Raw genomic sequence first — 17819 nt, forward strand, 5'->3', positions numbered from 1 at the left:
AAAGAGACTCATGAACCATACTCTGGTGATATGAATTCATCTGCACTTGTTCAGATATCATTAGTGGTTATATTGTTTGCTCAGTGCTGACTTTTTGTTATTTGTGTATTGAAAATTAAACAAAAAAGGAAAATAGGAGATAAAATTAGGAGAGCATTTTAGTAAAGCCCTGGAATGAGAGTCATAGGACTTGGGTTTTCCTTAAATGCTCTGGTTTCTGACTTGATGACAGGAAATCTACCTTTTCTAGCCTTTTTCTAGTTGGTAAAACTGCAAAAGGACATATTTCCTTATCCTGACCTCTTCTTCTACCTTTTGAGCTATAAAATTCTTTACATCTATTTTTATAAGTGTTGCCAATTACATAGCATAACGGAATGCATTTTGCTGCTGAACATCCTTTTGGATTCCTGTGACGTTTTTCTAATTATGTGTTACTGTTTTTTATAAATTATCAAAACTAATTTTCTAGCTTTATGTGAACATATTATAAAGTATAACATGCTTTTAAAAATGTTTTCAAAATTGATCACAGCCTTGGAGCAAGACTTGCACTATACATTTGCTTTTCTAATGTTTTTATTTCCAATGGCTGATTTGACTTCTGAAAATATTCCGTTTACATTGGAGACATAGCTGGAATGCAGTCAACAGGGCAGAACAGCTTGCTGTCATCCTATATAACACTATGTGATGTCAAGGTCACAGTGAAGAAAAATGTTCTGAATTATCAATAGATGACTCAATTGCCATGATGTCCAAATAAAGTCATTTAGATTGCTCTCTGGATCACCCTCACCCCCTTGATTTCAGCTACCAAAATTGTGTTTGTAGAATGTTTACACTCTCCTAAGATTTATGGGTATTCATGACTCTAACACTCTAAGACCCCATGAAAAAAAAGATGTCCAAAGAGAAACCAATGTAGCCTGTTGCTATGGTTTATTTGCAAGAGTTTTAAAATACAATGAGTTTAACTTAACTGTTTTCTTTCATTCTTAAGGTGGATTTGGAGACCATAGTATGTCAAAGAAACGAGGGGCTCTCTACCAGCTTATAGACAGGATAAGAAGAATTGGCTCTGGTATATCAATGTTTAAAGTTGCAGACGCTTGACTTGATGTACAGTAAATATTATACTAATAGCAGTTCAGTTTGCCATTAATATGCAAAGCATGTAAAGGGTATAGGCTGAGAAAAAGTCCTGTATCATTTTTGTTTTGCTGATGTTTAATGTAAGTTTCTTAGAACTTAAGTTGGAACTTAAATTTAATGAATAGAACGTGAAGTTGAAATGTTTTTTTAACTTATTTTCAGCTTCTCCTTATTTTAAGATGTATTTGGGGGTTATTTTACGGTTGATATTTATTTTCGGTGCAATGGTTATCACACTAAGGTGTTTTTATCAAGCATGGAACTACATCAGTTTTAATCAAATCAAAAAATGTTTGTTTTGAAGTAAAGTTCACTTAAAGTAAATTGAGAAACTGATTTGTTAGATTAAGAAAATAGTTAAGAATGTTTGATCCTTCCAAAAACATACATAGAAAAACAGCCTTCTGGTCTCATAATTAGTTAATACTTCTAGTATTGAATTTGTTAAACACTGTTCGTATATTTTAGAGTTTTTAGAAAAGTTTTCTGTTCAAAGTTTATATCCTAATGTTTTTTTAAATTGATGAATTGTTAATTAAATAATTGATAGTGCACACTTCCAAGCAATAATTTTCCCAAGCAAACTAGACCTGTTAGGGACACGGGAATAGGGGCATACTTTCACTGTTGTGTCTGAAGTATAAACCAGTGGGTTATTTGTGTCAATGGTAGTAGATGAATAAGAATGAATAATAATGAAGATTTAGGAAAAACAAAAACAGTAACAAAAATATTTTGGGGCACCCGGGTGGCTCAGTCGGTTAAGAGTCCGACTTCAGCTCAAGTCATGATCTCACAGTTTGTGAGTTTGAGCCCCATGTCGGGCTCTCTGCTGACAGCTCAGAGCCTGGAGCCTGCTTCAGATTCTGTGTCTCCCTCTATTTCCCTCCCCCACTCATGCTCTGTCTCTCCCTCTCTCTCAAAAATAAACAAACATAAAAAATTTTTTTTAAAATATTTTGAAAGGCCACCAAGAAAATTAATGACTACAGACTCAAAAGCTTCTCTAGGAGTAGGTTGCATTTTATGTTGGCTTGTTCACGTTGTGTACTGATCTCTAAATAATGCTAGGTCATCTGGATGTGAATCCAGAGGAAATTTGAACAGAGATCTACTGGCATTCCAGGAGGCCAAGACCATATCTAGCTCAACATTATTTCATTTACCCTCTCTGTAATGCAATCTTCATAATTTTAGGCCATACGATAGAATATCAATCCTGATTTAAAAGAATGAAGGATTTAGCAAGAGTTAAGAGGAGTTTCGAATATCTTGTGACTTTTTAAACAACAACATTTATTTTATCGTCGGGTGGTGAATTGGCAGCGCTCTAGTATTAGAATACAGGAAACAGGTTTTTTTTGTGGCCTACAAGTCTGCCTGACTTCTATCTGTTGTAGACTGTTGTATGAGAATTCATTAAAGTTGCTAAGAGAGCATCATTAAGAAATAGGATTTTGACGTGAAATGCTTAAATATTTTAATGTTTTTCAAGTATGTAAGGTAAATGAAGTTCTTTAATGCATTGACTTTAGGCATATTTACACAAATATGTAAATAAGACATTTTAACTTCAGTCTTTTAAGAGGAAATGATTCCCTGACCAAGGACTTCTGTTTCACAGAATGTTTTAAATGTCACTGCAGGCTTGGAGCAAAACAACACAGTGAAGGGAAAAGTACCTCTAAAATTCTCAGGGCAAAATGAGAAAAATCGAGTTCCCAGAGCTGCTACATCGAGAACAGAAAGAATATGGCCCGGAGGTGTTATTCCTTATGTTATAGGAGGCAACTTCACTGGTAAGATATTCCCAGAGTGTTTATTTTTATGAAGAAATAGTATCATACAGATTAAGTGTGTATTTTTACAGAGTTTTATATATATATAATTAATATATAAAACATAGTATTAAATCAAGCATGAGAAATACTCCAGTCACCTTGGTTGTTAGTTTAGAATGTTTTTGGAATTGAAAAATGTCTTTAGTGTTGAGCTCTAAGGGTTGAAAGTACTGTTCTGGTTTTTAAACTGAGCTTCAAATGTGCTCATGTCTGGAAGCTGATTTCTCTTCCACTGTCAGGTAGAGTGTATGTCCGGTTTATAGAGTCTTGTACACATGTATTAAGGCATTGAGTTCAAATCTCTGATTATAAGGGGAGTGTCCATTCTTAAGAGCGCTCGCTTGTGGTGCTCCAGGCTCATCTCTGTTGGTTAGTGAGCGTGACGGCATCTGAACTGCCCAGGCGGACTCAGGACGAAGGAGCCAGCATGTAGCCCTGCTGCTTAAGACACACTCTTTTATTAACATCCTGCCATTTTTCCAGGCAGCCAGCGAGCCATGTTCAAGCAAGCCATGAGGCATTGGGAAAAGCACACGTGTGTGACTTTCATTGAAAGAAGTGATGAAGAGAGTTACATTGTATTCACGTATAGACCTTGTGGGTAAGTGGAACCAGGGAATGACTTAAGCAAGTGTAGACGGGGGGGGGGGGGGGGGGGGGGGGGGGGGGAATCCATAAGTAGGATTCATGTCTCAATATTTGATTAGCATTTTGCCCATGAGAAAGTGTGAATTTTACATAAGAAAATAGATTAAATTTTTTTTAATGTTTATTGTTTTGGGGAGAGAGACGGTGTGTGAGTGGGGGAGGGGCAGAGAGAGAGGGACACACAGAATCCCAAGCAGGCTCCAGGCCCTGAGCTGTCAGCACAGAGCCGAATAGGGAGCTTGAACTCAAAGAGTGCAAGATCATGACCCGAGCCGAAGTCGGACGCTCAACCGACTGAGCCACCCAGGTGCCCCAAGAAAATATTATATTTTAAATAAATATATTCTCTGATCACACACTTTGATCATACACCTACCCCAAGTGTATTTCTCCACCAGGTCAACTACTTTTCTTTGTGTTGCAACTGTAACAGTGGTATGGCCAACATCCCACTCATCTGAATTGGAAACTGGTAATATTGTCTGGTGATTCTCTTGTGCTCCGTCTAAAACCTATGCAGTAAGATTACATTGATATTCACCGTGTCTGGTGTCTGTTGATTTCCACCTCTAGCCTATGTCAGTACCGTAGTGCATATTTATCTCTTTGTCGTGCCACACCTGATCTATTCCGAACGCTCTCCCGTGTTCCTTCACCAACTTCCTGCCACTAGAATTATCTTCAAAAAATGCTGGGCTGAGCAAGATACCACACTTTCTGAGGTGTTTCAGTGCTTCCTCGGACAGTGGCGCTTTCTAGATTTTCTCCTTACAGGCGGGTAACGAATACTCTCCAAAACAACTGTTCCGTAAGTTGTGAAATGCTGTGTTACATTTCAGCAGGTATTTCTGCAGCAATGTGCTAAGGAGCGCTATGAATATTCAACCAATTGAAGAGAATATAGAACCCAGTGTTTTTTAAACTTCTTGAAACACGAGAGCACCCATGCCCCTCTTTCAAAAGTGAAGAACACGCATCAGTATCCCAGAAATGTTAGCCTGCGAATAAGATCCAAATCCCTTGATATAACATTTAAAGAATGCCATGAACTTACCACAGCTTCCATCTGCAGCTTCTTCTGCCACCACGTCTCTGCACAAATCCTAGAATGTAGCCAAGTGACATTAATAGCAGCTCCCCAAGCAGTGCTGTGTCCTTTAAAGACGGTTTACTGTGAGAGGTTTCGAGCTTCTCTCCCCTCTGCTTCCACATTCGAACATTTGATTAAATGGAATGGGTGCTTGCTGAGAACACTTGCTAGCGTTTGCTGTCTGCTTTACATTGCATCCCGTCAGGAGGCACGCGCTCTGGGTCTACCACGTCAGTGATGCTGCTGTTGAGCAGTGGAATCCAGCACTGACAGCCAAGTCCCTCCATTGTAAAAGTTCTCATCATTGCAAAAGAGTGATGCTCTAATGTGGTTCTTTCCTTTGATCCCGTCTACACTTATTAGCTAGAATCCTTCTATACAGAGGGATGTTCTTTAGTCAGCTATAACTATCTGAATACCCTCTAGTATAGTTTACAGTGAGGAAGTAAAAATGCTTAATTCCTTTGGAGGAAATAGTTCTTGCCCGATCACATATAATTTGGGAGGAGGGAATATAAATTTCACTAGGTACTGGGGTAGGATTATGTGATCCCCCACTAGGTACTGGGGAGGATTTTTCTATCATGTATTCCTACAACATTTAACCTCACTTAAAAAGTAATAAATTTTAGGGGCGCCTGGGTGGCGCAGTCGGTTAAGCGTCCGACTTCAGCCAGGTCACGATCTCACGGTCCGTGAGTTCGAGCCCCGCGTCAGGCTCTGGGCTGATGGCTCGGAGCCTGGAGCCTGTTTCCGATTCTGTGTCTCCCTCTCTCTCTGCCCCTCCCCCGTTCATGCTCTGTCTCTCTCTGTCCCAAAAATAAATAAACGTTGAAAAAAAAAAAATTAAAAAAAAAAAAAGTAATAAATTTTAGGGGTGCCTGGGTGGCTCAGGCAGTTAAGTGTCTGACTTTGACTCACGTCATGATCTCATGGTTTGTGGGTTTGAGCCCCGCGTCGGGCTCTGTGCTGACAGCTCAGAGCCTGGAGCCTGCTTCAGATTCTGTGTCTTCCTCTCTCTCTGCTTCTCTCTAGCATGTGCTCTCTGTCTCTCTCTCAAAAATAAACAAACATTAAAAATTATTTTTTAAGTAATCAGTTTTAGTTTTGGCTCTATCTAGGGGTCAAAATAATACATTATTTTTTTCTGTATAGTTTTGGAAAATGCTATAATTTTTTAGTTTTGACTTATTCAGGTAATGTTTTCTTCCAAATTACTCTAATTTTAGCTTGACAGGTTTTGGTTACATTTGGAATGCCTCCTAGTTCTTTATATCTATTTAATATTTAAAAGATCCAAATCTAGACTGTCCTTCCTTCCTTCTGGTTATCTAATAGGAATGGATATAGCTCAGCTTACATATTTCTAAATACATAATGTATTTAGATCAATACATCTTTCTTTTTTCTTTACCACCTTTCAATTTTGTAAAACAAATACAAACAAAGCACTGGCATACATTATTTTATTGATAAATTTCTGTTTGTAACAAATTCATAGTTCTACACATGTTCTTTCATTAATTTGGCTTTTTTTAAAAAATTTTTCATTTTACTTGTTTTATTCTGCTAAACTATTTTTGCCATTCACTGTCATTTCTTCATGTTTTTTGCTTGTGCTTTTCTGATTGCTTGGACTGCCTTTGTTTCCATTTTTATCAGTGGAAATCATTCACATATTTCTTTGTCACCCATTTCTGAGCTGCCCTCAGTGGGTCATTGCTCTACCCGCAGCTATAATTGTTACATTCCCACCATTGGTTCATAGGTCTGCCTTCATCAGTGCTGAGGGCTGGTAGCTTATCTCTGTGTCCCTTGGGACACCCAGCATGCTGCTTTACAGATAGGTGATCGAGAAAATCCTGACAATTTATGCATCAGCTAAAGCACATTCAGTGTAACCCTAAAATAAAATTATGTAAGGATTTAAAGACGTATTGTAGAGCATGCACTTTAATGATTACTGTAATGACTTTAGAGAAATGCATACTGAAGGTGTGAATTGCCCTCAGATCTTTAAATCTGTATTTACACTCTTGGAATTAAATTTTGAGTATTTACATATGCATATAATTTTGACTGTTATGGTAGTAATATTGCATTTGATCATTTGTTTTGATACTCAGTTTCCCTTTTTACATTTTCAGTGATGGGAAGAATGATACATTCTATAGGAATCGATCATTGGCTTGTTAACCATTCTGACCATTTTGTGACTTCTAAATTTCATTTGGAACTACCACTATTGGCCATAATTTCATGAAACAGTTATTTCATCATTAAGGAGATTTTTCTGTGATGATGCTGTATTTAAATCTCATAGATATTAATCAAAATTATTAAAGAGTTTGGTTGTTGGTAATTACACAACATACTGAGGGCCACTGCAGTCAGATATATGTCAAGTCAAACACATAACAGTCCTACTGGACTTTAGTACTGTGTCTTTTATATCATAAAAGCTGTTGCACATAGGGCATCAAATTTAATAATATCTAGTGTAACTCTCCATTGAGTACGGAGAGGCTGTAAAGTAGGGCCACTGATACTGATGGCAACATTGACTGTTCTATTTCTGGCTTTAAAATGGTAGGCAAACACATCTTACCACTTAATATCACTTTTTTCATTTTACTTACCCACTAAGCTTACCCACTAAGGCAACTTGTAGCTATTGTAGTTTTTTTCTTTTTAATGTTTATTTATTTCTTTTGAGACAAAGGTATAAGCAGGGGAGAGGCAGAGGGAGAGAGAGAGAGAGAAAGAGAGAGAGAGAGAGAGAGAAAGAAAGAAAATCCCAAGCAGGCTTCACTCTGTCAGCGCAGAGCCCAATGCAGGGCTCAATCTCATGAACGATGAGATGATGACTTGAGCTGAAATCAAGAGTCAGAGGCTTAACTGACTGAGCTACCCAGGCACCTTGCTATTGTAGTTTTTAACAAAACAACAGGGGGTTCCGGGGTGGCTCAGTTGGTTAGGCGCCTGCCTCTTGATATGGGCTCAGGTCATTGGGGTGAGATGGAGTTCTGTGTGGGGCGTCTGTGCAAAGCATGGAGCCTGCTTTGGATTCTCTCTCCCTCTCTCTCTCTCTCTCTCTGCCCCTCTCCCGCTTGCACTCTCTCAGTGCTTTCTCATTCAAAATAAATACATAAATAAATAAATATTAAAAATATAAAATAAAGCAATAAAAATTGAAGCTAAAATAATGTCCTCATATTAATAGAAGAATTATTAAATGTGGAACGATTTGTACTATTTAGCACGTTCTATTTCCCCTTTTATTTTGCTAGAATCAGCTTTTTTTCACTAACTGTTTATTGGGTGCCTAATTCCATATCACATCTTTGGTAAGTGGGAAAATAATAAAGTTTTTAAAAAACAAAAGGTAAAGTTCAGAACTTTTTAGTATATGATATCTTTGATCTGTCTTCAATGGGACGTATGCTTTAACTCTCTCTTCCTATGTTGGCAAAACGTTTAAACTTAACAATAAATACTTTTTAAGTGAATATTTATTGTCATCAGTGGCATTTGTTTATTTCACAAGATTATTAATTATTAGCAAAATGATCATTTTATAACAACTGGTTTGATTTATTTCTTTGTAAGGCAGAAATTTATATATTACTTTTGTCTACCATACAACCTTATATTGCTGAATATCCTCTAGTTTTTAAGCACAACTTTAAAATTTTTTACAGTCTTATATTAGTTTCAGGTGTACAATATAGCAATTCAACAATTCTGTACATCGTGTGGTGCTCATGTCAACAAGTGCACTCCTTAATCCCCATTACCTCTTTAGCCCATTCCCTACTCTCCTCCTCTCTGGTAACTATCAGTTTGTTCACTATAGTTAAGAGTCTGTTTGTTTAAAATTTTTTTAAAAAATATTTATTTTTGAGAGACAGAGAGAGACAGAGCATGAGCAGGGGAGGGGCAGAGAGGGAGACACAGAATCTGAAGTAGGCTCCAGGCCCTGAGCTGTCAGCACAGAGCCCCACGTAGTGCTCGAAGCCACAAACCATGAGATCATGACCTGAGCCAAAGTCTGATGCTCAAAAGACTGAGCCACCTAGGTGCCCCAAGAGTCTGTTTCTTAACTTTGTCTCTGTCTTTCTCTTTTTATCCTTTTGCTCATTTGTTTCTTAAATTCCACATATGAAGTGAAATCATACGGTATTTGTCTTTCTCTGATTGACTTATTTCACTTAGCATAATACTCCCTAGCTCCATTCAGGTTGTTGCAAATGGCAAGGTTTCATTGTTTTTTACGGCTGAAGAGTATTCCATTGTATATATATATACCACATCTTCTTTATGTATTCATCAGTCAGTGCACACTTGTCCATTTTTAATGGGATCATTTGTTTTTTGTGGTGTTGAGTTTGATAAGTTCTTTACGTATTTTGGATACTGTCCCTTTATCAGATATGTCATTTGCAAATATCTTCTCCCATTCAGTAGGTTGCCTTTCAGTTTTGTTGACTGTTTCCTTTGCTGCGCAGAAGCTTTTTATTTTGATGTAGTCCCAGTAGTTTACTTTTGCTTTTGTTTCCCTTGCCTCAGGAGACATATCTAGTAAGAAGTTGCTACAGCCAACGTCAAAGAGATTACTGCCTGTGTTCTCCTCTAGGAATTTTATGGTTTCAGGTCTCACATTTAGGTATTTAACCCATGAATATCCTCTATTTTATATTACCTCTCTTATTCTACTAGATAGTTTCTTGAACAATCTTACTGTTTTCCTATCTGCTAAATTTTAATGATTCCTTAAAAACAACTAGCCAAACAAATAAGCTTAGGGTTAACTTATTTACTTATTTATTTTTATTTTTATTTTTTAGATTTTATGTTTTAAATTGTCTTTAGCTTTGGTCAGTTTGGTTATTCAGATTATGGCAGTAGTCACTTATATCCTTACCTACAGCATTTTCATTTTGTGCCACTTATTGTCCCAAATGGCGGACTATAAAATTGAACATGAGGTGTTTTTCTCTGCAAGGAAGTTACAGTTTGACAGAAGAGGTGTGCCAGCCAGGATTCCTGCTTGCAAACAATAGGGACTGGTTAACGTAAGCAGAAAACAACAACTCATTGGATTACTACATAATGTATAGAACCACATGAATGGAAAAAGTGGAGAGCCAGGTTGACGGAGGTATTGGGGGAAGATTATGTTTAACCCCTGGCCATAAACATCTTCACCCCTGCTTTGGGTACTCCGTGATAACCACCAGAGTCTTAGCTCCCTTCTGCACTTAACAAGACCTGTTCTTGTAACAGTATTTATTAATTTATTAATTTATTTATTTTGAAAATGATCTGTTCCCAGTTTTATTATAATGTAAATAATATAGAACATTGTATTAGTTTAATGTGTCTACCATGAAGTGTTGATATATGCATATGTTGTGAAATGATTCCCACACGGGTCGCCTGGGTGGCTCAGTTGGTTAAGCATCCAACTTCAGCTCAGGTCATGATCTCACGGTTCGTGAGTTCAAGCCCCACATCAGGCTCTGTGCTGACAGCTCAGAGCCTTGGAGCCTGCTTCAGATTCTGTGTCTCCCTTTCTCTCTGCCCCGCCCCTGCTTGCACTCTCTCTCTCTCTCTAAAAAATAAATAAACATTAAAATTTTTTTGAAATGATTCCCACAATAAATTTAGGTAACAGACATCACCTCACATAGTTGCAACATTTTTATTTTCCCGATGAGAACTTTTAGATTTGCTCTCTTAACAACTTTGTAGTATGTGATAGAGTATTACTAACTTCAGTGACTATGCTATACATTACACTTGCAGGACTTATTTATCTTGTAACTGGAAGTTTGTACCTTTTAACCCCTTTCACTCATTTGACCCACCCACTACTTCCCACCCCAAGCTCTTGCAATTACCAGTGTGTTCTCGGCATCTATGGAGCTGTACTATCTATAGCCTGACTATATTTTAGGCGCTAGAGATATCAGTGTGTAAAACGTGTAAGTTGTCTGCCCACAAATAGCTTATGTTCTAGGATAAGGCGTCAGAAAAAACCATGAAAATAAATATAAAATGTATTAATAGACAGTAAATTCTAGAGACAGAAAGAAAAGCCATGTAAATGGCATGGAAAGGCATTTGCACAAAAACTTGAAAAAGCAGGTGAAACAAGTCGTATGCTGCCTGGGAGAATAGAGTTTCTGACAGAGGAAATAACAAGTAAAAAGACTTTAAGGCAAGAGATTATCTGTATGCTCAAGGCACAGCAAGGAGACCACATGGCTCAGGTAGAGTGAGTTACAGGGACAGTAAGAAGAGATGGGATCCGTATGGTAAGACATTTATGTGTGAAGACCATGTAGGATCTTTACAGTTATTTGTAAGTACTGTACTTTAGATTTTCCTCTGAGCTTTATTAATCAGCTGAAACAACTTGTATCATTGTAATACATGACCCTTAAACCTCAGTAGCTTAGAGTAACATATTGATTCCTTATTTATAAGGATATTGGATATAGATATTGATTCCTTATTTATATTGCATGTCCATCACTGGTTGGCTGGGTCTCACTCCAGAGTTAATCACTTTAATGTTCAGTATGATGGCAAAACCTCTTTTTAGAACATTGCAATTGTGGCAGATCAAACAGAGACAGTATTGACAACCATGTTGACTATTAAAGATTCTCTCCAGGGGCACCTGAGTGGCTCAGATGGTTAAGCATCTGACTTTGGCTCTGGTCATGATCTCATGTTCCATGAGTTCAAGCCTGCGCCAGGCTCTGTGCTGACAGCTCAGAACTTGGAGCCTGCTTCGGATTCTGTGTCTACTCTCTCTCTGCCCCTCCCTTGCTGACACTCTTGTCTCTCTCACTCTTAAAAATAAACATAAAAAAAAATTAAAGATTCTCTCAGAATTTACACAGTTTTTGCTCACATGACATTATCCAGAGCAAGTCACATAACCAAACTCAACATCAACGGTATAAGGAAGTATAATAACTTCCAGTGAGGGGTAATGAATGTTTTTGAACATTGATGCAATTTGTCATAGAACCATTGGAGAATATTGAGAAGAGACATAGTATGACTTTATATTTTTAAATTATTTCAATGTTGAGTAAAGACTGCTGTGGAGAGGACATCTTCTTGGATGTCATGATAGATTATCTTATAGGCAACTTCCAATGGTGCTTTGGTTCCCCAGTCTGAGGCAAAGGTAAGGAGTAGCAGGTTTGAGATTACTTGATTACTGTCTGTGGTTCAGAAAGAGGTGTCGCTTCTCTATAGATGGTGAAACTTTTTCTTGAGACAATACATAGAACTTTTGGTGGTCAAATTTTAAAAGCAGCACACGAATTAGAAATAAAAAAAGCAAAAGCCATATACAAGAAAAATGGCATCACCTGAGCTACATTAGAGGCTAATACCTAGACATCCTTAAACCACTTTTTTATAAACTATACGTATTACACTGTCATTCCACACCTAGTTCTATGTGCATATATTTAGTTATTTATTCATCTGAGCATCCAGAATTATTGTCGACCTAAAACACTATGAATGAAATCACCATATTTTTCTTCTTTCATAGGAGCATTGTAAGTCAGTGGGAAATGTATTTTCAATTTCTGTTATGGAATCCCACCTTGTATATTGGAAATTGCTATGGGTGAAATTATGGTAAAAGAAGGCGTTTTAGATTAAATAAGTTGACCACATGCCTTGACTATCTCCCAGATTTTGATTTGCGAGGTATTTTCTTATTTGAATACAACCAGCAAGAATGACTTAGCATGTGTAATTTAGTTGCTATATAGTCATCAGATATTTGTTTAACTACTTCTGCTCTATGGTAGTGAATGATTCAGTTTAAATCTCTCCAAAATTTGCAAATTTTGTGTTTTTCTACATCTAATAATTTACTGTTTGGGTATTTAATAAATATCTGTGTTTAGGTTGAAAAAAGCTATTGAATATGGGAGCAAAACCAAGATTTCCTGTTTTTTTTTTTTTTTCCTACTGGTTACCTTTTTTTTGTTATTGATTTATCAAGCTTTGTTAACTGTTATAATAGACTCATAAATAATAAATCTGTGGCATAGGATAAGATGGTTAAGGCTTTAAAGCCTACAGAAATAATTGCAATGAAAAATATTTGTATTTATGAACAATCAAAAGGACTATTGAATATGCTTACTGTGGAAAGTGAAAACTTGTGAAATTCCTTTGAATCATTTGGGCAATTAATTTTTGGAAATTTTCTATTTTAATTTGATAAATTTAAAAAATTGTTTGCTTAAATCATTTTTGATCAAGAGCAAGAATTTAGAATAATAGTCATAAAAGTAATCGTGGGGCTTGAAAAAGTTCAGAGGACAGCAGAGAATCTATTGCTACAGAGATCAGGGGACTAATAAACAGTCATGAGGAGCTAAAAAATGCTATAAATGAGGTTCAAAATAAAATGGAGGCAACCACAGCTCAGATTGAAGAGGCAGAGGAGAGAATAGGTGAATTAGAAGACAAAATTATGGAAAAAGAGGAAGCTGAGAAAAAGAGAAATAAAAAGAATCCAGGAGTGGGAGGGGAGAATTAGAGAACTAAGTGATGCGTTCAAACGGAATAATATCCATATCATAGGAATTCCTGAAGAGGAAGAGAGAGAGAAAGGGGCTGAAGGTGTACTTGAACAAATCATAGCTGAGAACTTCCCTGATCTTGGGAAGGAAAAAGGCATTGAAATCCAAGAGGCACAGAGAACTCCCTTCAGACATAACTTGAATCGATCTGCACGACATATCATAGTGAAACTGGCAAAATACATGGATAAAGAGAAAATTCTGAAAGCAGCTAGGGATAAACACACTCTAACGTATAAAGGGAGACCAATAAGTCTAGTGGCAGATCTATCTACTGAAACTTGGCAGGCCAGAAAGGAATGGCAGGAAATCTTCAATGTGATGAACAGAAAAAATATGCAGCCGAGAATCCTTTATCCAGCAAGTCTGTCATTCAGAATAGATGGAGAGATAAAGGTTTCCCAAACAAACAAAAACTGAAGGAATTCATCACCACTAAACCAGCCCTACAAGAGATCCTAAGGGGGATTCTGTGAGTGAAATGTTGCAAGGACCACAAAGTGCCAGGGACATCACTACAAGCATGAAACCTACAGACATCACAATGACTCTAAACCCATATCTTTCTATGATAACACTGAATGTAAATGGACTAAATGCTTCAATCAAAAGACATAGGGTATCCAGAATGGGCAAAAAAACAAGACCCATCTATTTGTTGTCTACAAGAGACTCATTGTGGGCCTGAGGACATGTTCAAATTGAAAGTAAGGGGATGGAGAACTATCTGTCATGTTACTGGAAGTCAAAAGAAAGCTGGATTAGCCATACTTATATAAGACACACTAGACTTTAAATTAAAGGCTGTAACAAGAGATGCAGAAGGGCATTATATAATAATTACAGGGTCTATCCATCAGGAAGAGCTAACGATTATAAATATCTATGTGCCAAATACGGAAGCCCCCAAACATATAAAACAGTTAATCACAAACATAAGCAGCCTTATGGATAAGAATGTGGTAATGCAGAGGACTTTAATACCCCACTTACAACAATGGATAGATCATCTAGACACAGGATCAATAAAGAAACAAGGGCCCTGAACAATACATTGGATCAGATGGACTTGACAGGTATATTTAGAACTCTGCATCCCAAAGCAACAGAATATACTTTCTTCTCGACTGCACATGGAACATCTTCCAAGATAGATCACATACTGGGTCACAAAACAGCCCTTCATAAGTATAAAAGAATTGAGATCATACCATGCACACTTTCAGACCACAATGCTATGAAAGTTGAAATCAACCACAGGAAAAAGTCTGGAAAACCGCCAAAAGCATGGGGGTTAAAGAACACCATACTACAGAATTAATGGGCCAACCAGGTAATTAGAGAAGAAATTTAAAAATATATGGAAACAAATGAAAATGGAAACATAACAATCCAAACACTTTGGGATGCAGCGAAGGCAGTCCTGAGAGGAAAATACATTGCAATCCAGGCCTATCTCAAGAAACAAGAAAAATCCCAAATACAAAATCTAACAGCACACCTAAAGGAAATAGAAGAAGAACAGCAAAGACACCCCAAACCCAGCAGAAGAAGAGAAATAATAAAGATCAGAGCAGAAATAAATGATATAGAACCTAAAAAAACTGTAGAGCATATGAATGAAACCAAGAGCTGGTTTTTTGAAAAAATAAACAAAATTGATAAACCTCTAGCCAGGTTTCTCAAAAAGAAAAAGGAGATGACCCAAATAGATAAAATCATGAATGAAAATGGAATTATTACAACCAATCCCTCAGAAATACAAGCAATTATCAGGGAATACTATGAAAAATTATATGCCAACAAATTGGACAACCTGGAAGAAATGGACAAATTCCTAAGCACCCACACACTTCCAAAACTCAAATAGGAAGAAATAGAAAACTTGAACAGACACATAACCAGCAAAGAAATTGAAATAGTCATCAAAAATTTCCCAACAAATAAGAGTCCAGGACCATATGGCTTCCCAGGGGAATTCTATCAGACATTTAAAGCAGAGATAATACCTATCCTTCTCAAGCTGTTCCAAAAAATAGAAGGAAAACTCCCAGACCTATTCTATGAAGCCAGCATTACTTTGATTCCTAAACCAGACAGAGACCCAGCAAAAAAAGAGAACTACAGGCCAATATCCCCGATGAATATGGATGCAAAAATTCTCAATAAGATACTAGCAAATGGAATTCAACAGCTTATAAAAAGAATTATTCACCATGATCAAGTGGGATTCATTCCTGGGCTGCAGGCTGGTTCAACATTCGCAAATCAATCAATGTGATACATCACATTAATAAAAGAAAAGAAAAGAACCGTATGATCCTGGTCAATCGATGCAGAAAAAACATTTGACAAAATTCAGCATCCTTTCTTAGTAAAAAACCTCGAGAAAGTTGGGATAGAAGGAACATACTTAAATATCATAAAAGCCATTTATGAAAAGCCCACAGCTAATATCATCCTTGATGGGGAAAAACTGATAGCTTTCCCCCTGAGATCAGGAACACAACAGGGATGTCCACTCTCACCGCTGTTGTTTAACATAGTGTTGGAAGTTCTAGCATCAGCAATCAGACAACAAAAGGAAATCAAAGGCATCAAAATTGGCAAAGATGAAGTTAAGCTTTCACTTTTTGCAGATGACATGATATTATACATGGAAAGTCCGACAGACTCCACCAGAAGTCTGCTAGAACTGATACATGAATTCAGCAAAGTTGCAGGATACAAAATCAATGTACAGAAATCAGTTGCATTCTTATACACTAATAATGAAGCAACAGAAAGACAAATAAAGAAACTGATCCCATTCACAATTGCACCATGAAGCATAAAAAACCTAGGAATACACCTAATGAAAGATGTAAAAGATCTGTATGCTGAAAACTAGAAAGGTTATGAATGAAATTGAAGATGTTATAAAGAAACGGAAAAACATTCTGTGCTCATGGATTGGAAGAATAAATATTGTTAAAATGTCAATACTCCCCAAAGCTATCTACGCATTCAATGCAATCTGAATCAAAATTGCACCAGCATGCTTCTCGAAGCAAGAATAAGCAATCCTAAAATTTGTATGAAACCACAAAAGGCCCCGGATAGCCAAAGTAATTTTGAAGAAGAAGACCAAAGCAGGAGGCATCACAATCTCAGACTTTAGCCTGTACTACAAAGCTGCAGTCATCAAGACAGCATGGTATTGGCACAAAAACAGACAATGGAATAGAGTAGAGACTCCAGAAGTGGACTCACAAAAGTATGGCCATCTAATCTTTGACAAAACAGGAAAGAATATCTAATGGAAAAAAGAGTCTCTTTAACAAATGGTGCTGGGAAAGCTGCACAGCAACATTCAGAAGGATGAAAGTAGACCACTTTCTTACAGCATTCCCAAAAACAAACTCAAAATGGATAAAGGACCTGAATGTGTGACAGGAAACCATCAAAACCCTAGAGGAGACAGCAGGAAAAAACCTCTCTGACCTCAGCCACAGCAATTTCTTACTTGACAAACCCCAAAAGCAAGGGAATTAAAAGCAAAAATGTACTTTTGGGACCTCATGAAGACAAAAAGTTTCTGCACTGCAAAGGAAACAATCAGCAAAACTAAAAGGCAACCAATGGAATGGGAAAAGATATTTGCAAATGACATATCGGACAAAGGGCTATTATCCAAAATCTATAAAGAGCTCACCAAACTCCACACCCGAAAAACAACCCAGTGAAGAAATGGGCAGAAAACATGAATAGACACTTCCCTAAAGAAGACATCTGGATGGCCAACAGGCACATGAAGAGATGCTCAACATCGCTCTTCATCAGGGAAATACAAATCAAAACCTCCCTCAGATACTGTAACCTCACGCCAGTCAGAGTGGCTAAATGAACAAATCAGGAGACTCTAGATGCTGGCGAGGATGTGGAGTAATGGGAACCCTCTTGCACTGTTGGTGGGAATGCAAACTGGTGCAGCCGCTTTGGAAAACAGTGTGGGGGTTCCTCAGAAAATTAAAAATAGATCTACCCTATGACACAGCAATAGCACTGCTAGGAATTGACCCAAGGAATACAGGAGCACTGATGCATAGGGGCACTTGTACCCCAATGTTTATAGCAGCACTTTCAACAATAGCTAAATTATGGAAAGAGCCTAAATGTCCATCAACTGATGAATGGATAAAGAAATTGTGGTTTATATACCCAATGGAATACTACGTGGCAATGAGTAAGAATGAAATATGGCCTTTTGTAGCAATGTGGATGGAACTGGAGAGTGTTATGCTAAGTGAAATAAGTCATACAGAGAAAGACAGATACCATATGGTTTCACTCTTGTGTGGATCCTGAGAAACTTAACAGAAGACCATGGGGCAGGGGAAGGAAAAAAAAAGAGGTTAGAGAGGGAGAGAGCCAAAACATAAGAGACTCTTAAAAACTGAGAACAAACTGAGGGTT

General features: G+C 37.3%; 1 protein-coding gene across 1 annotated transcript in view; it reads left to right on the forward strand.

Moving 5' to 3' along the window:
* The window catches only part of TLL1 (tolloid like 1), a 211211-nt gene that overhangs the window by 88406 nt on the left and 104986 nt on the right, over positions 1 to 17819 (forward strand). Inside the window, exons 3-5 of the mRNA XM_047091921.1 lie at positions 1004 to 1084; positions 2802 to 2954; positions 3480 to 3597. Coding sequence (XP_046947877.1) covers positions 1004 to 1084; positions 2802 to 2954; positions 3480 to 3597 — 352 coding nt within the window. The remainder of the gene's footprint in view (positions 1 to 1003; positions 1085 to 2801; positions 2955 to 3479; positions 3598 to 17819) is intronic.

This window comes from Lynx rufus, unplaced genomic scaffold (genome assembly GCF_022079265.1).
Source record: "Lynx rufus isolate CCGP_SWC_20201006 ecotype Redwood Valley unplaced genomic scaffold, mLynRuf1.p SCAF_3, whole genome shotgun sequence".
NCBI lineage: Eukaryota > Metazoa > Chordata > Mammalia > Carnivora > Felidae > Lynx > Lynx rufus.